At 35.1% G+C, this 20,637-nt stretch overlaps 2 protein-coding genes across 2 annotated transcripts; one reads left to right on the top strand and one right to left on the bottom strand.

Annotated features, from left to right (window-relative positions):
- On the top strand, positions 1-730 carry LOC125833575 (ribosome quality control complex subunit 2-like). The gene is made up of 2 exons (XM_049512731.1): positions 1-555; positions 600-730. The coding sequence occupies exons 1-2, from the start codon at positions 1-3 to the stop codon at positions 639-641; spliced, it is 597 nt and encodes a 198-aa protein (XP_049368688.1). The 3' UTR covers positions 642-730.
- Positions 731-8,959: 8,229 nt separating this feature from the next.
- On the bottom strand, positions 8,960-20,497 carry LOC125833633 (uncharacterized). The gene is made up of 9 exons (XM_049512795.1): positions 20,037-20,497; positions 17,575-17,675; positions 17,135-17,486; positions 14,058-14,936; positions 13,910-13,967; positions 13,544-13,605; positions 13,338-13,444; positions 13,167-13,254; positions 8,960-9,865 (listed from the first exon to the last, which is right to left on the bottom strand). The coding sequence occupies exons 1-9, from the start codon at positions 20,169-20,171 to the stop codon at positions 9,548-9,550; spliced, it is 2,100 nt and encodes a 699-aa protein (XP_049368752.1). The 5' UTR covers positions 20,172-20,497; the 3' UTR covers positions 8,960-9,547.
- Positions 20,498-20,637: the final 140 nt, after the last annotated feature.

The raw sequence follows: 20,637 nt of genomic DNA, 5'->3' as shown, positions 1-20,637 counted from the left end.
ATGGATATTGAAAGAGTTTTCATGAGTTGTTACAAGATCGAAGAGCAGCCTGATGATATTTTCAATTTGATCGAATTAGCTCTGCGTGTTGGCGCATTCAAGTATCAGCCACAGTTCGAAAAGCACAAAGCCAGGATCATCAAGTTCCTGATGAATCCCTCGATAACATCAACTGATGATGATGATGATGATGATGAAGAAGAAGAAGAAGAGGTTATCGAGGACAATGTTGGTGATCAAGATGACGTGACCAGCGTTGAAGAGCCTGAGAAAGAAGAAGAGGATGGGTTAGGAACACAACAAATAACTGCCGAAAGCAACAAACCCTTGGTGACGAAGATTAGAATAGTCATCCGCAAGTCTGTACAAGTTGCTGCTGCAGAGAAACAGAACAATTGCAATGCAATAACAGAAAGCAGCACGGAGTTGAAGAAAACTGACTTGGTTCAACAATTGGATAAACAAGGAACACCACAGTCCCATAATAGTACTACTATGCCATCAAGAAAGAGGATGAACGAGTCCACCAAACGAGTACAAGTTGCTCCTCCTCGTGTAAGACTTCTTTCTGATTTATCTTTCGAGAAGCACCTTGACAGAGACAAACAGAGCCACAAAGGTTTCAAGAAGATGGAGAGTGATCATCACACAGAAAAGAAGAGAGAAGAAGGAGCACAAAAGACCCCTACCCAATGCAGGAAAAAAGAGTGCACCACTGGTTCAACAAAGATGATTGAGGCCACCAAGCCTGTACACGTTATGAAATCGATGCAAAAAGAAACTCAAAGCATCAATGATATGAAGAAGAAGTTTGAATCAAGCAAGAGGAAATTTGAGGAAAGGTTAGCAGAGCAAAGGGAAGCCAAGAGAAGGATAATAATGGTGGACTCTCATGATATGCCTAAACTTGCTAATGACGACTCTCATGCTCCCAAAAGACGTTGTTGGGGTAGGAAGAGGTTTTGATATTCTCATGGTTCAATCTGTTGTAAATTTAACACCAGAGTCCTTATTTTTATCTTATAAATTATGGACAGTAGTATCCTATATGTGAATTATCTCAATCATTGAAATAACATAGTTGTGATTTCCATAATGGTGTTATATGTCATGATTTAAAGTTGTGTTATATATAACTCAGAATTTCAATATTGTCTTTTATCTTCTTAATCCGACTCTTGGTTTCTACTCATACTTCCGTCCCACTAATGTATGAAATATTTAGATCCTGAATAGGCACAAAGTTACTTTGTTTGCTAGTCGTTTTACGCATAACAACTATTCAGAAGACATCACTTGCAATTTCAGGTCAGTTGAAAGCCTGTAAGATTTTTAAGTAAGAAGTTTGATGGTAGAACTGTTTTATTCTGATAGGCAACTAGGAAATTATTGGCAAGAAAATAGACGATAATTCGATAAATAAGGTGTGTAGACATTAATACTTCAAGAACATGAATCCAGAAGACTGGCATTTATGCCCCATCATCTACAGACATACCTAAGTTCCAATCTTGAGAATACAGTTTAAGGCATACCATCTGTTCAGAAGACATTAATATATCCACAAATAGAATATCAGATCAGCTTGAGAATGTTGTACATTTGGAGCAAGTATAACACTTTTTATACCAATAGATTGAGTTGAATGGTTTACAACACATTTTGTATGTATTGAACGGACCAAATTGAGATATTCGTTATAAATCAGTTACAAATAACTATTGCTAAAGAGTTATAAATCATCTGAAATAAGATAAGGTTCAATATCTTCCTGGTAATTCTTTTGAAGATGCAAAAATCAAAACAAGTCAAGCTAGGAACATTCTATATTGTGGTCCCCTAATTAAGCATCCTGTTAGTCACTGACGTTGGACTCATCATGCATTAAGAAGACCTTGGACAGACTAAACTAGAATTTAAGAACAAGTACTCAGAAACATAAACGCGTTCCAACAAAAGGATTTTTTTTTTTTTTCGGTTTCCACTTGGTGTCTATTACCCCCTCATTGGAGCCTGGCTAAATCCCGATTCGTGCTAGGATGTCCAACATTTGATGGTAAAGCGCTTTTTAATAAAGGCGACAACGTACCAGGGACGCGAACTTGAGACCTTTCGTTAAGTATGAAGGAGCCTTTGTTTGTATCGAAAGGATGTAGTCTCAAGTCCTATGCAGCGTGAAAGATATAAAGCTTAAAGAGGAAAACTTAATCTGATGAAGCAGTTCTTTACCAAAAAACTGCCACAAGGCAAAAAGAGAAGACGCTAAGAAGGCGTGTGGAAATAAAAATAAAATAAATATCACTTTATTTGGAATTTTCAAAGTTAAATTTGTGTTTGACTATATATTTAAAAATATATTTAGAATTTAAATGTTGTTTATAAAAATAAAAAAAAAAGGATTTATACCTCACAATTTTTAAGAACTGGCCCAAGATATTTATTTATGAAAGTAAAAAAGCCCCAAATAAAAAGTATTATGAACAAAAAAATTCCGATCATGTATGTTTGTTGTTCTCCTTCCCCACCTTGTCTTTCGATTTTATTTTTGTGTATATTTATAATCGAATCAAAATTGATAGCAACCAAATAGATAAATGTGCATTATATTTTATTTGGTTTGGTTTAAATAATTTAAAATTGATTTGATTTTAGTTTCGGGTCAATTACTGACCCAAATGTTTATTTTCTTGCTAATAATTTTCTAGTTGTTTATCGTGATTGAAAAATCCCACGGACTTTCAATTGACCTGAAATTACTAGTGATATCTTTTAAACAACTAGTATACCTAAAATGACAAGTAAGTAAATTGATTTGTGCCTATTTAGGATTAGCATTTGGTAAGACCCGAGATCTAAATACCATTTTGATTGTAAACATTAGTGTAAGAAAAATATAAATAAACCAAGACTTGTATTAAGATGATAAAAAACAACAAAGAAATTTTGAGTTGTATATAACATAATTTTAAAGCATGAATACAACTTCATTTAGGAAATTGCAACTATATTATTTTAATAATTGAGATAATTTCCATATAGGAAACTTAGAATCAAATTAAAAATAGTAGTCATTTGAATGCTACTATTGTCCACAATTTATTAGACAAAAAGAATAAAATTTACAACAAATTGAATCATTAAATAATCAAAATCACTTTCTATTCCAGCAATGTCTTTTGGGAGCGCGAGGGTCTTTGGCAGATTTAGGCATATCATGAAAGTTGACCATAATAGTCTTTCTCTTGGCTTTCCTTTGCTCTGCCAACCTTTTCTCATATTTTGTCTTGCTTGCTTCAAACTTCATTTCCATGCTTTTGATGTTGTGTGTTTCTTTTTGCATTGGTCTCACAACTATAGGGTTTTGTGTTGTTCTCTCAATTGGTGTGTTAATTATATTGCAGTTGCTTTGTTTTTGAGGTGAGTAATCTGAAAGAAGTTGTTTTTGATGAAAAGCAACTTGTACAGTTCTTTTGATACACAATTTAATCTTCATTGTTGGTTTCTGATTTGTAGGCGAAGTAAAGTGATGTGTTTCTCTGTCACTCTGTCTTTCCTTCTCAAATTTTCTTTTCTTGATCATTTCATTTTCAAAACCAACATTGTCATCTGCATCATCATCAAGAATCAAGTCGTTGTGGTCTTTGGAGTGCATTATCTTCTTGAATATCGTATTTCTGTGCTTTAAGTGCACAGAGTTTATCACAAATTTTTATTTTTCTGAATTATGAGTCTTATTTATAGATGTAGGCTGAAAGAGTTGGGATAAGGACAAATATGTTTGGCCAACTATGTTGAATTAACATGTGACATGATTATATTGGCTCCTTCAATAGAATTCACGTGTCACGTCATTTTACACGTGACGTCAAACATCATTTGTAGCTCAATTAAATAGACAATCCAACAGAATTTGACCATTAATAAAACAAAAAACTACATACAAATATTCCTGCTATATCTACTAAATCTTGATTAATGTATTTATGTACGAATACACTTAAAAATGTATCAGTGCATATTTTAACACTACATACATGTATCTTTGATATCAACTACATGTAAACTGATGAAATTGATATGAGACACACTAGGTGACATTGATTTTGGATACACGGATTCATAAAATTGATATTGGATACACGTATACATAAAATTTGTGAAACTCAAATACATTATGAAATACATATACATAGGGAGATAGGCGAGATAAGGAAAGGAAAAAGGTGAGCAAGATAGTTAGTATACCACATATACATGTGACTCACGCTTGAATACAATAATTTTGGAATAAATTACACCTAATTTTACTCGCGTGTTTCTGAGATAAACATCCAATGTGACTTAACTATAAATACAATGATGACGTTGATAAAATTATCAATAAATCCAATATTCAAAGAAAAATAAAAGAAAACAAAATCAATTTTCAATCAAGTAAATAATAAATTTAATTCAATTAAACTAAGGATGTGGAATAGTTTTTAGCATAAAGTGTAATATGGCCTAGTGGTCTTTTGGGACATAGAATTAAATAATCAAAGGATATTTCATTAGATAAATAAGCGTATTCCACCTTCTATATGGGATAATATTCCTACCATTTTATTATAAATTGTTAAAGAATGACAAAAGTCTCACATTTGTAGTTAATGAGATGGGTGGACTCCGTATAATGGTTGGACAATTCTCCTTCCTTTGAGCTAGCTTTTGAGATGTAAGTTAGGCCCAAGACCTAATTTCACATAGTATCAAACGCGGGGCCCATCTCATCCAATGTTGGGGACCCCAAAAATCAAAATTGCTCACGCAGCAGATGTTAAGCCTTGGGCGTGAGGTAAAGTGTTAAAGAATGAATAAAGCCCCACATTGATGGTTAATGTGATGGATGGAGTTCTTATAAGATTTGAGCAATCCTCCTTCCTTTGAGCTAGCTTTTGGGGTGTGAGTTAGGCCCAAAATCTAATTTCACATAAACAAAAGGAGATAATAATATCGGAATTATCTAATACCTCAAATCAAACATGTAATAAAATTAATATTGAATTTTATGTCAAGATTATTATCCTTATTTCAAACTCAACTAAACTCAAACGGTGGAGTACTTCTTCGCTTAAGTCGTTTTGGTACGTAGGATAAGATGCACAAGAATATTCTATGAAATTATTTTATCCATTTCTTATATGAGATGATTATCCTATCATTTTAATATAAATAGCTAAATAAAATAATATTGAAATTAGTTAATACATCAAATTAAATATAAAATAAAATTAATCCCAAATTTTATTTAGTATGAGTTTAAGAAAGAAAGAATTGTTTTAGAAACTTATGGGCTACAATAAGTAGGTGTGTGCAAAAATTGAATCGACAAATAAATTGACATGGAAAAAATGTTAATGGTTTATTGTTATTGGGTTGTTCATGGTTTTATTAAAAAAAATATCGGGTTGTTGGTTTGGTTTTGATTTTTAATATTACCCAATAACCCATTAAAACGGTAGTAATTTACTATTTATCCCTACCTAAATATTAAATATTAATTTTAGTAACTTACTGGTTATTGCATTTTTTTCATGTTAGTTACTCTATTATTATTTCAATTTTATAAATGTTTGTGAAGTTACATTATTGTCTTGTCCTATCAAATTGTTGGAGAAGTCATATGGTTATTTTATAAGCATTTTTAAACGGTTAAATTGAAAACCGAACTGTTAAGGACCGAAATCGATAAACCTAAAATAGATAAAATTATCTTATTGATTTTGTTATTGGTTTAGCGTATTTAAAAACTACAAAATTGATAAAATGAATCGATAATACATAAAAATCAAACCGAACTGACCGATGCACACCCCTAAAAAAAAGTCATCGATGTTTGGGTGGATATAGGTCATTTTATTAAGGGTACTATAGATAATTTAAAATTAAATTGTTACTAAATATAAAAAGAGAAAATTACGCGCGCAGTTATGCAAACATATACTAGTTAATTAGCTAACACAACTACAGTTTGCATTAATTACGATTCGAAACTTACTTCTAGCTATAATTACATTCTCACCTCTCTTCCTCTCTCTCACCTCTTTCCTCTCTCTCTCTCTCTAGAATCTCCCTCGCCTCTCTCCTATCCCTGCCTAGTTTCTCACTCGATTCTCTTCTGTCCATCTCTCTCTCTCACTGTATACAAACACAAATGTATAATTTGTGTTTGTATAAAGCGAGAGAGACTTGATATATAAATATACATCACTCCACCCTATAAACTTATAATTATACAAATACAAATTTTTCACTGTCCAGTTCTCTTTTGTCTTTCTATCTCTCTCTCTCTTTATACAAATACAATGTATAATTTGTGTTTGTATAAAGCGAGGGAGATTGGATATACAAATACAAATGTTTTACTCGATTCGATTGTATACGAATTCAAATTTTATGTAGATATACAAATACAATCATTGATATATATACATAGTAGTTACATATATACAATTATCTAATCGATATAAATATGCAATTCGCCTCTCTACACTCTCTTCCCTCTCTCCTCCCTCTCCCAATCTCGTTCGTCACTCTCCTCCTTATAACATGTAGCTACGAATCGTAATTAGCAAACGATAGCTATGAAGCATAATTAAGTTATTTTTGAGTGACTATATGCGAAAATTCCTATATAAAAATGTGTTATTGTTATTTGGACGGACTAAAAATAAAGTGAGTCATATAAATTGAGACAGAGAGAGTAATTTCCATCGCCAAACAAACACGAGATAAATTCATCTTTAAATTAATCCCAAAATTAGTTATCCCTAATTCCTTATACCAAACAAGCCATAAAAGACACTTATCCAAACCGGGTGTTTTGAAACGATTGTTACCTCAAGGTTGCAAGGCAGCGTACTCCTAAAACATATAGGAAAAGGAAAAAATAATTTTGTAAATTTGTGGGCAAGTCTTAAACAATATGAGGAAAGGAAAAAAAAGTTTCTAAATTTGTGGGCATTCCTAAACAATATTGGAAAAGGGGAAAAAGTTACCAAGGTAGAATTAAGGTGTATATAATTAAGAGAGGAATGTGAATTGTGATCATCACCTTAAACAATTTACTCTTTTCACAATTGTTTCTTCATGTTTGACTTAAGTAATGGATATCGAAAAGATATTCTTGAATTCTTTCTCTATAAAGAAGAATCCTGATATATGTGATTTTGATCGAAGCTGCTATACTTGTTGGTGCATCAAAGTATCGTCTTGAGTTTGAGAAGCGTAAAAATAGGATATTCAACCTGATAAAGTACCCCGGCGAACCTAATGACGAAGATGGAGACATTAGTACTCTTGATGATGATGATGACGACGACGACGACGATGAAGATGACATGACCAGCGTTGAATAGCGTGAGAAAGAAGAAGAGGATGGGTTAGGAACACAACAAATAACTGCCGAAAGCAACAAACCCTTGGTGAAGTCATGGGCAAGTCTGTACAAGTTGCTGCTGCGGAGAAACAGAACAATTGCAATGCATCAACAGAGTTGAAGAGAAAACTGATTTGGTTCAACAATTGGATAAACAAGGAACGCCACAGCCCCATAATAATAGTACTATGCCATCAAGAAAGAGGATGAACGAGTCCACCAAACTAGTACAAGTTGCTCCTCCTCGTGTAAGACTTATTTCTGATTTATCTTTCGAGAAGCACCTTGACAGAGACAAGCAAAGCCACAAAGGTTTTAAGAAAATGGAGTGTGATCATGACACAAAAAAGAAGAGAGAAGAAGGAGCACAACAGACCCAACGCACGAGAAAAGAGTGCACCACTGGTTTAACAAAGATGAATGTGGCCACCAAGCCTGTACAAGTTGTGAAATCGATGCAAAAAGGAACACAAAGCATCAATGATATGAAGAAAGAGTTGGAATCAAGCAAGAGGAAATTTGAGGAAAGGTTAGCAGAGCAAAGGGAAGCCAATAGAAGGATAATAATGGTGGACTTTCACGATATGCCTAAACTTGCTAATGACGACTCTCGTAGAAGATGTTGTTGGTGGTAAGAGGAGGTTTTGATATTCCCATGGTTCAATCTGTTGTAAATTTCACAACAGAATCCTTATTTTGGTCTTATAAATTGTGGACAGTAGTATCCTATATGTGAATTATCTCAATCTTTGAAATAATATAGTTGCAATTTCTCAAATGGTGTTACATGTCATGATTTAAAGTTGTGTTATATATAACTCAGAATTTCAATAATGTCTTTTATCTTCTTAATCCAACTCTTGGTTTTTACTCATACTTCCATTACAGTAATGTATGAAGTCGGGATAATATTTACATCCTGAATAGGCACAAAGTTGCTCTGTTTGCTAGTTGTTTTACGCATAACAACTATTCAGAAGACATCACTTTCGATTATATTTTACATCCTAATCCTCAGTTGGAATTCTTTTTTCATGATTTTGGTTTAGTTCCTCCATTGGAATTATTTTTACATGACTTTGGTTTAGTCGATTTTCAATTATTGGGGTCATTTGGAAACCGAGACATAATACTAGTTTTACTATTTAACTTGATACATCCCTAAAGATACAATAAATAGATGACAATTTTACTATATCAGTTTTTTTATTAATTTTTCAATCTGGTTAATCAAAAGGGAACATCTACCTTCGATAGTGTACGAGTAGAAGTGGATGGAGGAAATACTTGAAGCTCTCTCATTTCGTTAGCACATCTTCAACCCATAACACCAAATTTTACACTAAAATAGTCGAAGTGGGATGAAGGATTTCATATGGGTGAAGGAAACAAATGAAATACCTGCATTTTAATCTCCACAGGGACACGTGGCTTAGATCAAAATGCATATTGAAAAATACTGGCGGTGATCCAAAATCAGCAGTCCAATTACTACCTCGAATATAAAATTACAGAAACTTGGCAAAAGTAGATAACAAAATGATAACAGTAGAATTGTCCTTTTCAAGTATCTCCATTTCTTTTTGAAGCTCCGATAACAATAAATGCTAAATCATCACCTAATTCGTACTGAATGCACATCTCAACTAACAAGCATATTATTGAACCAAAAGATGAAATGTAAAATGAAATGGAGATTTTGCTTTTTCTTTTTATCTTTTTGTCTTCTAAATTTTTTCCTTTTTTTGACTTTATCAAGAATGAAATTTCAAAGGTCACTAATCCAATAAACAGCCCATTTCCACCTATTCACAGATTCCAGCTCGAACTTAACACAACTCCTTCAGCCACCTGCCTCCAACAATCTGATAATAACTACTTCAAAAATCTAATCCAAAAACATTTACCCAATACCTCTTCCGCCTAACTCTAGCGAAATAACAATAAGATAAAAGCAAAATCAGCAACACTCCCGTTCATGATTACGTGACATGAACATTCACTCCCCATCTTGATTGATTCACCAGATGAAGCAATCATGTACGTTGCGCCAAGTATGTTGGACTTCAACCCTTCTTAAAAAGAGCTGGATTCTCAGAGAGATAGGAAAGAGGTAACAGCTATAATCAACTAAGCCGCAGTAGAATTTCCATTTGTCTTGGATTCTGTTCGTACATATGTCATACTCCGAGGAATGGGAGAAGGAACTGCATTACTCGAGGGTGTAGCCAAACCAGAGTTCTCAGTCGATGTGGGCTGAGCATCTCGTTTCCATTGCATACTTCTAGCACCAGGCCTGATTGGGAACCGGGACCTGTACAAAGTGGGAGAGCCTCTAGGAAAAGGAACCCGACCAAACCTAGAAATGGCAAAGGCACCACCTCTCGTAACACGAGGCCAGACAGTGCCAGATGCTGCTTCAGGAGTAGCAGAGCTTTTCCTTACAACCTGTATAAAAGAACTCGATGCTTAAATAAACAGAAATGTCCCTCAAAAATAGAGATGAACAAATGCTAAAAGAGCCTTGCACAAATTGCTAAAAGAATAGAGACTTCCTTTTACTCGGGGTTTATCTTGATACTTCAGTTGCCAACAATTTTAGAAGCGTAAATTATTAAAAGAATAGCCTTCTTTTTAAGTCTTATATTCTTCTAATTTCCCCCAACTTATGGGGGATGGGAGCATCAAATTAGTTTACATAATTCACATCACATGGTGAAGTGAATATTTGAACAATCGTAAAAGATCACCAAAATATTCTTGATAATGTTGGCAAAGAGGCGCAACAAAAATTTATTGATATTGTTGGCAAAGAGAGACTGTACCTCCTCATTCTCATCGAAATGGGAGTGAACCTCTTTTTTTTTTTTCTTTTTAATGAGTTAACTCTTGGTGAATCCTGAACAACTTTTCCAAAAGCTGAATATGGAGTTTCTGGCTAAAATCATCCCTGAAGTATATGACTTAAACCTAAACTACATCCTTGTGTTATATAAGTGGAAAAAAAACATCCTTGCACTATCCAAAAAGTTGCAAAATTCATTCTTTTGCCTATTTTTTTTAAGCTGAATGAATATATGTACACATGGTTAAGCTAGTCAAGTTGGGTGATTTTTCAATTTTTTAGAAATTGAGGGAGACAAAATATATTCAAATTCTAAATATTCATTGTAAAAAGTATGGCCAAATACAAATTCAAAAATTTCAAATAAAGTAATTATTTTTTTATTTTCATAACCAAATGCCTACGTAATTTCACCAAATTTCCAACATTTCTGTACATCGTATAAAATGTGAATTGAATTGTACATAACATGCATACGAACAAAATATTTTATAAAGAAAATCTCTAAATAGTTGGACGTAATATTTTTTAAATGAATTTTTTTTACCATCAGAACCTACTGTATAAATATTTCAAAGACTTATGTATTGTTGCAAGTCAATTTACTTGATGATACAAAAAATATATAAACTAACAACACACAATTTAAATTCTGAGAATGGCACATTCATTTCCTATCCATATTCTTATTTTTCTAGGTAACTTTGATCTTCTCATCGTGGCTAGGACATGACCAAATTAAAAAATATTTTTTTTTTTATTGGTTCAATCAGTTTCTTAACAAAAATAGACAGAAGGATAATTCTTCTTATTTTTTGGATAGTATAAGGATGTTTTTTGCTCACTTAGATAATATAAGGATGTACATTAGATTTGAGTCATAGTTGAGGGATGATATTAGCAAGGGATAACAGATTGGATCCACAAGATTTACCAAACCAAATCACTAGTATATTGTTTTCAGAATGAAGGAATGCAATTCTTACCTCACAGCGGGGTCAGTGCATCATTGTAACTGCAGTTCATACATCTGCACACCCACTATTTTTATGCATGTAGACGTTCATAACACACAAGAGCACTTGAATACTTTGAAGGGATTTTGACTTGTGTCGACTCTAAATACGGATTACATAGATTCTAAATCTCTTCCATATGAAAAGTAAACATTAAAGAATTCTCAAGTTCTTCAACCTTGGGATTTGGAACAGATTCATCCAAATGGAATCTTGAGCTTACACCATAAATTGGAAAATGAAGAGACAAAACCCTACTTAACCTAAACCATCACATACTATCACCACCCTAACATACTCACACTATCACCCCCACCCCCACACACCCCAAAAAAAACAACTTATAACAATGATCTTACAGTATATGTTTAAGAAACCCTTATGGCACTAAGCCACTATTTCTCTTTTCCAGAGTTCCAACTTACCTTTCCCTAGTTAGTAATCATCATTACATAGAAGGTTGCAGTAAATCCAACATAAAATTTGAGACGTGCAAGTCCTGCACAAAGTAGTTCCTTTTGGGGGGTTCTATTTCCCAAAGTGTTTTCCATGTTAACTTATTATTTGTCTTTTCCAGAAATTCCACTTATCTATCCCTACTTAGTAATTATCATTACATAGAAGGTTGCAGTAAATCCCACATAAAATTTGAGAAGTGCAAGTCCTGCCAAAGTAGTTCCTTTTGGGGGGTTCTATTTCCCCAAGTGTTTTCCATGTTAACAACTTATTATTTGGATAATTAACTTCTCTGAAACCTAACACATTTTTTGCTTCAATTCCAAACACCATAATATAACAAGAAATTGAGAAGTTCCCATTAAAGTGACCAAGCAAGACCTAGGTCTCCATACCACTTTGACACTATTGTACTCATCCCAACTAAAACAAGGATGAAAGCTATGCACTAAAGGGTGTAAGATTAGTGGTCAACGAAGTTGGTGCACCCGTCCAGGGTTCAAATTCCAACAGATACAGCATACACGAAGTAATTTATTCAGATCCGCCTAGGCCTTGGTAGCAGAGTTACCTTGCATACCCAATACTTGAGCTAGTGGGAGGTAGCAAGTACCGGCAAAATAGTCAAGGTGTACTCATAAGCTTCCTGCGGTTCAGTAAGCATTTTTTATATATACTGCAAACAAACTTCTTAGTTGTACTTCCATCAAATGCTTGGCGCTGAAAAGTGATTGCATGGGCTATGCCGCGATGGAATGCTACTGCATATATTCATACTCCACTTAGTTTGCATTGTTTGCACTCCCTTTCCATCCCATGTTTTAGCAATTGATTTTGGGGTACAGTCAAATGTCTGATATTGGAAAACGTGCGCATGCGCTTTTACTTATGACGAGGGCTTCAAACATTCTAGAGCATTAACATCTTGTACCCTCTTGCAGAAGGTTTGGGAATGTACTATCATATATGTTGACTTTCAGCAGCAGTAACAACAACAACAAACCTAGTGTAGTGACTGTAGTCACACAAGTGGGATCTGAGGAGGATAGAGTGGACGCAGTTCACGCAGACCTTACCCCTACCTTGTGTGAGATAGAGAGGTTGATATGTTGACTTTAAGCAGTCAACAGTAAATTGAAACTGCAAGGAACAGACCAACCCTCTTATCTCTTTTTTACTTTAAAGATGTGGGGAGAGTCCACTTTCAAACCCAACGAATTAAAACCAAATTAGCAGATCATCACTAAGAAAATCAGTTAACTTGTAGCTGAAAACGAGTAAGACTTGAAGGGAGGATGTTAAAGGACCAAAACAATAACACACACCCCAAAAAGGTATATACCTTCACCAACTTATGACATCATATAGCAGTCAAGACAAAATGCATGCACCAACTTATGACAAATAATATCATCTGCTTTTTAGAACATACCTTCAGAATGCGTGACATGAACGATGTTCCATCAAGTGATAAAGCATTCTCTGCAGATTCTTTTCTCATGAACTCTACATAAGCTGACCTGTTTATGTTATGTATTTAGACATTAGCACTCAATAATATCAGACAAAAGATTGATAAAAGGTAATGAAAATAGTAACTGACCCTTTGGGTTGCCCAGTTCCAGCATCAGTGAGGATTACCACTTTAAGCACTTCTCCAAATTTATTGAAATGCCGAGAAAGGCTATCCTTTGTAGCAGCAAAATGAACCTGACACAAACAACGGAAACAAATTAAATGTTTTTCAGAAATTGAGCGACAAAGAATATACCTAGTGAATCAGACCAATAGTTAGCTGACAGAACTTACATTGTTAACAAAGATGGTTCGTGAATCAGCATCTTCTGTAGGTGCACCAGTAGAATACAAACCTGATATACCAGAAAATGACCTACATATAAGATAAAGAAACAAAGAAGGTACCTAGGGAATAGCATACTGGGAGTACTACGCATCTATTAAAGCAGTGATTAGACCAATAATTTGCCTCACAAGTTAAGAGTATCTCATGCAAAGCATAATGAAAGCAATAAAGCCTAACCTCAATCTTAATATTACCTTAACAAACTAATCTTATAACAAATTAATCTTAATATTTATCTAGAAGTAGTTTAAAAGTGATTTTATTATGGCTAGAAAGTAGAAGCACATGTAACTAGGGAAGATCAAACTCACCCTGATTAAGAAAACCTGTCTTCTGAGATTCCTTCTGCGTCTCCACATATGGTTTGACCTAACAAAGAACATATTCATTTAAATATTTTCTGGAGACTACAAAGATTTTAGCACATAATGAGATCATAACAGCGTATAGATATCATACAATTCCGTTAGTAACTGCAATAGGATTAGTGCTCTCTTTTGTCAACAGTATATCAGGTTTCTCGGCCAACCCTTCACTGCTTTGGGCAGATCTCCGATTCTCTATCTCAAATGACTGTCTTGCCTCCTGATACTGAGGTGATTTCCAGGTATTCACATTTAACGGGATATTCATAGGCTGGTGAGGAGCACCAGGAGCAAATGTAGGTTGATCCTGGTCCTTCTGTGACTTGTCCAAAATATCATCCACATTGTAAGCAATGTCATGCTCGACTATAAGCGGATTCTCACCTATGTTTTTAACAGGTGCACCAGTTCTAGAAGCATCAAAAGCCCTTCTATTCACAGCACTGCAACCACGACTAGCCTCATCATCCGATGCTGAATCATAAACAACCACAGCATCATCATGCAACATAGATTTCCCAATATGCTTTCCACTATAATCCCTTCTGTGAAGGTAAGTTGAGTACGCCTCGCTTGCATCAGCAAAAGATTGATCTTGTATATCTTCAGTAACAGCTTGCATAGATTCTTCCATTGAAGGGATTGAATGATCGGGAACATCAGCAGCACGACCCAGCCTATCAAACACATTAACGGACGATCTAACTTTTGTTACATCTTTTGCAGCTTCTGCAACAGCTCTAATAGCAGTGGCCAAGGCAGTTGGTGCTCTTGCAACTGACCGTATCCTCTGTGGGCGTTCTGGAAGGGATGAGTCATCCACAGATGTAGAGACCACAGAGCGAAGACGCTTTAGTGAAGGTGAGGGAGCTAGAGTGGAATTGGATGGCCTATTAGTAGCCACAGCATCTCTTACTGCAAATTGCAGCAACCTCCGAGTAGCAGCAATTGTTGTTTGACGACTGCTTTCCCTCTAGCACAAGCAAACAAATTAATCAAAAGCTGATGACGTGAAGTAGTGATTTGGAATACAAAGCCAAAAGGATAACTCGAATCATGTTTTCTCTTGCTTTCATGAATTAGATTTTTTTTAAAAGAACCATAGTACTGAACTGAAATCAGTTTATATGCAATTCCTCTTGCAATCCCTAGTTATTTTACTCAATCCTTGTTCAAAAAAGTAATCCAAAGTTAACATATACAAAAATTCCAAAGGGCAAGCCACAGACGGATCTCTCAGTTATCAAAAAAATACATATATGCAAAAATAATGCATAACCATGTATTATATGGTATCATATGATAGAGAGTCTGTCTACGAACAGCGAAATAAGGATTTTGAAAAGAAAAAGTATTGTTAGCACTGAGAATACAATAACATTGGAAAGACTACTAACTAACCACAATAAGTAAAAAGTAGCAACACACTAAAGGTCAACAAAATTCCTGAAATTTTCAGAAGACAGTAGTGTGGGATACAGCAAAAGCAAATCACAGGGTAATTCATTTTAAACTGTGTTCTAATTGGCATGGGAATTCAACCAACTTGAATTTCTGAAGGAAGAAAAATCACCAAAGTGAAGAAAATATAATGGAGGGTAAAAGCATAAGATAAATAATACTAGAAACAAGAGAAACTGATTACAGATAAACACTCCAAACCCAGCCCACACACAGAGGAAGGGAGAAACAAGAGAAACTGATTACAGAAAAACACTCCAAACCCAGCACACACACAGAGGAAGGGAGAACTCACGATCTAATCAATATGGCGTTCCAAATACATACCATGACACGAAAATAATTAGAAATGAAGCTTTTACCCTAATGATGCTGCCAACACACCTTTATATAGCCCAATCATCAGAAACAATAAATAAAATTGCAAGGACACAAGTTAGTTATTGTTTGTAATCTACATAAGTACTGTCAACGACGACAAAATCATTTAAAGCTTCACACTAGTGAACTTGACACTTGGTTAAAACAGATGGGAAAAGTGAAGGGAAGTGATTTTTTTAGTATGGTGGTGTCCGGGCCAACTTGTGCAAACCTCATTATTCCACCAGGTACTTGCTACCTCCCTCCAGCACATGTACCAAGTAACTATGCCTACCAAAGCTTAGACATAATGGAAGAACTCACTCGGTGGCTTTTGTCTCTGCTTGGACTTAAATCATGGTCTCCAAGGTTTACACTCACTTCATTGACCACTAGGTCATGCACTTGAGTGCTTAGAGAAAGTGATTATGAAAATGGCATTATCAACCATGCATCAACAAAATACACAACCAGGTAAGATGTTACTATAAACTATATACATTTCAAAACATGTAAAAAAAACAACAATCTGGAATGTTTCTCTGGAGTGATTAATGGGTGGAAAACTTTCGGGCGTAAGGGCTTTCAAGAATAAATGTGCATTAAACGGTATGTGATATCAAAAATAATTTTGCAAATCAAACTCAACATACCCACTATCTATATTCAACTTGCATTAGATCCATAGAAAATTTAATCACCCACATTGTCACCTATAGTTACAATCGAGAATTAGTCCAAAAAAAAAGAAGGGACAGGCTGATTTCTCCATGGAAGCCAAGACCAAATTAGCATGACAAATAAAGGACAACAGCAAAACCAGCTCAATAAACCAATCACTCCATAAACCACGTGGTACATGGGTCTTAACTGAATTTTATGCTCTCCATAAAGTAAAAGGCAGCTACTTACTTTGCATCAATAAATACAGTAGGAAATGGAACCCCAAGCTTCTATTCAAGTACAAACGCCTTCGTCTCCACCATCCATAATGAGAAAAGACAGCATTTCTGAGCCCGAATTCCGAAACAGAGAAAGCCGCAAACTTTTACTTAGTGTTTTTCTAACACGACTATATGTATAGTTATTCCCAGACCGACAAGTAACAGATCTAACAATGGTTGTCCACAATATGAGATATAGAGGCGCTAGCTAAATGAAAGAGTCAGATTAGGTATGCACCTTTGGAATGGAAATGATCAAAAAGTAAAAAATCAGCACAACATTCAGCTTAAAATCATGACGAGTTTATAATTATTCAATTACGAAATTCTCCTTCATGGCATTATGAAAACTCAGTAGCACTCTTTTGATTCTCAAAACAAAGCAATGCATAGAGATTCTAGAAACCTTTTTTGGCTTTTCTTCAGGTCTGCTTCTTTTTCTCAAAAGTTCTGGCTGAGGGGAGAGGGATCGCTTTGCATGACCAACTTTTCGATGAGCTTCCTCCTCCTTAGGAATGTTTTCGGCCAAAGAACTACGTAGAGAAGGGTGTCCATCGCTAACAAGCCCTTTCCACTCCCTTCGGTTACGGCTTTTAGATTTATTTGATTTCTCTTTATCAGCATCAGTGTCCAGGGGGTGCACATCATTCTTTGCAGGCTGCTCCACAATAGCGGGTTTCGTTTTTGCCCCTCCTCCTATATCAGAATCCTTTTGTTGCACATACAGATCTATATTTGATCCCAGGTGATCCCACAGCCTAAATAGCATTACCAAGAATCAGAATAGTAAAATAAATACTTAGCTCAGAACACATACTGTTAAGCGAAATATGGCTGTTATATTACCAATCAACAAAGGAGACACTGTCTTCTCCAAGAAAAACATTCAATTCATTTCTTGCTTCTTCTTTACGCCTACCATTTTTTAACAAGACTATGACATATTCCTGCAGGTGCATAGTAAAAAATTAGCATCATAAACTTTAAGGAGAAAACTGACACCCATAATGAATGCCGCATCAAGAAGTATCTGTAATAACTAGACACGAAATCTGATGTTATACAATAATCTGATACAACTAAAATGAGGCTCCAAAGATGCACAGAACAACATAATAAACCAAAGAGTGAGATCAAATATCATGTGCAGAAGAAAATACATGCATCTAAACGAACAAACGGTGGGATCCTTCACATGCATGGCTATGAGATATATCAACATTAATTGTCCTCAAATTTAGAATAACAACAAATTCCAATAACATAGTACATGAATAATTTTGATATGTCACATGACAATTCTTGCTAGTTGACAACTTGGCATTACATCAAAATGATGCTTTAATATAATGAAAGCTTAAAGTTCCAAACCGGAATATAGCAGAGTGTTCTGGTTACAGAAAAAGAACCAGAAGTTCCGCATGATGCCAACCATGGCTTGCAAGGACCTTATAAATGAGGCGGGTTTTAGCATGAGACAACATACACTTGATACAAGCCCCTTGAGAAACATCTCATAAAATTGGAACTTTTGCATAGTAGTAGCTACTAAGAGTTTGTCTAAAGTAGAAATAAATAAAGAGTTAATATCCATTTTTACCGTTTATGCATTTTGTAAGCTATTTTTAAAAAAAAATGGTGTTCAAGCAAGCTTGCATGCACTAATTCGAGGTACCTTGCTACCCCTACACACACAAGTACCAGGTAACTACGTCCACTAAGAATTTCATGACCTGCTTATTAAAACCCATTAATCAAAATGAGGAAGTTACAAATCAAATGTATGTGAGCATCTAAACTTGAATGTTAGAGGATGAGCGAACCTTTTTACGAGGCAATGTTCAGTAAGAAAAAGCTGATCACTATCAACAACATATATAGATTCATAGAATAGGCAGCTTCTTCCTTATCCGTATAATAATATATCTCTGTTGCATATACGAAACATAATATGTGTAGCGTAACTTGCACCACCAGAATGGTGCACTATACAGTTTAAATGACCTATTGCATCCATGTTGCCAAACTTACAAACAAATTTATAATATAAATTAAAGTCAACCTCATCTTCAATCTTAATGTAATGTGTGATAACCTCACATCAAACGGATGTGATGCAGGGGATGAGGCTGCTACTAACCAAATGGCACAGGTTTGAGCCATGGGTATGGAAAAATCCTGAGTAGGGAACATCCCTCCAAATGGAGCCCTACACGGCGCGAATCCGGAATAGTCGGGCTCCAACGCGGGTACCACGTACCGGACACCAGGTGGGAGCCCCCCCAAAAAAATGTGATAACCTCCCTAAAGTTTTTAATGTCAGGAATAAGCAGCTTTTAGGTGCCTCACTTGACATAAGTCTTTTTGCCCAAAATAACTATACACGGTTGTGAGCGATAGTGAACTTCTCAAGTGGATTGAATCCTTCAAAACAATGAACATGGATGAGTTCTTTTAATATATGCAAATAAGAACATTAGTCCTCAAACAACAAAAACAGAGCTAGTGAGGAACAACAAATGATGGGAGCTTCAAACAATTTGAAATAAATATGAATGTTTTTTGTGTGTTTACTGCACACTGAGCACAGAACTAGGGAATGCCCTGCATAAGACCTATATCCTAGGTTCTTCAGGAGCAATTTTTGTGACCAGTAGACAACCTATTGTCCAATAAAACATTATTATGCTGTAAATATTGATATAAGAGTATCATTCTTTTCAAGGCCTCTCAGATCCACAACCAAAAAAAAATACAAATCGGAATTTTAAAACTTATATGTTCCACAAGTAGAGAGTTCATAACAATGTCACGTAAGATAAGAGGTCAATTTCACTGCAACTTGGATACTATAATTGCACCAAACGTTATCCAAGTACTGAAGCAACTCAATGATCAAAAAACTCTAAGGATTGCACGCCTTTCTCAATGTAGAAACAAATTCTTCAATAGATTGAAACGCCTATACTAATACACAATTAAATCTGTAATCCATACTAATGGCAATAACAACTTTGAAGCTTATTTCATACTTTTTAATCAACATATTCCGCAATCCAATTAGATTATGGAAGCAGTAACAACAAAAGAAACTTGCACAATCTCAAAAATCACGTTTGTGGAATTCTTAAACACGGTCTAAAAGGTAAATGCTGGTGAAGCAAATACCGAAATCAATCCATTTAATACTACATCAAAATTATACTCGTACTATTCTTCACTACCACAACAACTTGCATCCAAAAAATTTCAACAATATGTTCCGTAATCCGATATTGTTGTTCCAAGCCCTAGAAAAAAAACCATACCACAAGAGTATCATCCGTGTAGTCACCCATGAACTCCTTGAGTTTCTCATTAACTCGTTCCCGGAGCTTCGCAAATCCTTCAGCAGTGAAATTAACCCTAAACGTCCGATCATCTTCTCCATCTCCGCTCCCCATTATTTCACCAAAAATCCCTAATTCGATTTCCTAGATGATGATTCTCCAACACGATTCAACAAACAAAAACGTACCGATTATTCCGAAAATTCTCTTTGATTTCTCAAATACGAATTCGCATCAAAAACCCTAACAACTTCAAAGTTATACTGAGAAGTGATTATAGAATGAGAAGATTCAATAATATGAATCGAGGAAAATGCTTTCCGCTGATTGGCTAGGAATTTCTCCGGGAATCAATTCATGGCGGAGACGAAAAGGGAAAAAACGAGAAACCCCAAAACCTTTGGGGAAGGAACTCGTAATATAGTGTTAAAATGACTTCTAACCCTATGCATCACGAGAGAAGTGACCTACATTATTATTCTACCGCAAAAAAGGTAATATTCTCAAATTCATTCAATGTTTGTGCTTTCTGAGTCGAGTCTGTCATATGGTCTTGCCTAGTGCGATTTAAATTATTGAT

The sequence above is a fragment of the Solanum verrucosum genome, unplaced genomic scaffold, assembly GCF_900185275.1.
Source record: "Solanum verrucosum unplaced genomic scaffold, falcon-dt-bn FXZP01000307.1, whole genome shotgun sequence".
NCBI classification, from domain to species: Eukaryota; Viridiplantae; Streptophyta; class Magnoliopsida; order Solanales; family Solanaceae; genus Solanum; species Solanum verrucosum.
This window is presented reverse-complemented; position numbering and strand designations above follow the sequence as displayed.

What these genes read in the sequence shown, in the direction of transcription:
- LOC125833575 (XM_049512731.1), top strand. Translation starts at nt 1, where the DNA reads ATGGATATTGAAAGAGTTTTCATGAGTTGTTACAAGATCGAAGAGCAG. An exon ending in TACAAGTTGCTCCTCCTCGT is followed by an intron (nt 556 to 599) that starts GTAAGACTTCTT and finishes GCACCTTGACAG; the next exon opens with AGACAAACAGAGCCACAAAG.
- LOC125833633 (XM_049512795.1), bottom strand. Translation starts at nt 20,171, where the DNA reads ATGGGGAGCGGAGATGGAGAAGATGATCGGACGTTTAGGGTTAATTTC. An exon ending in TTGCAGTTACTAACGGAATT is followed by an intron (nt 13,968 to 14,057) that starts GTATGATATCTA and finishes GTTCTTTGTTAG; the next exon opens with GTCAAACCATATGTGGAGAC. An exon ending in GGAACTGGGCAACCCAAAGG is followed by an intron (nt 13,255 to 13,337) that starts GTCAGTTACTAT and finishes TAACATAAACAG; the next exon opens with GTCAGCTTATGTAGAGTTCA.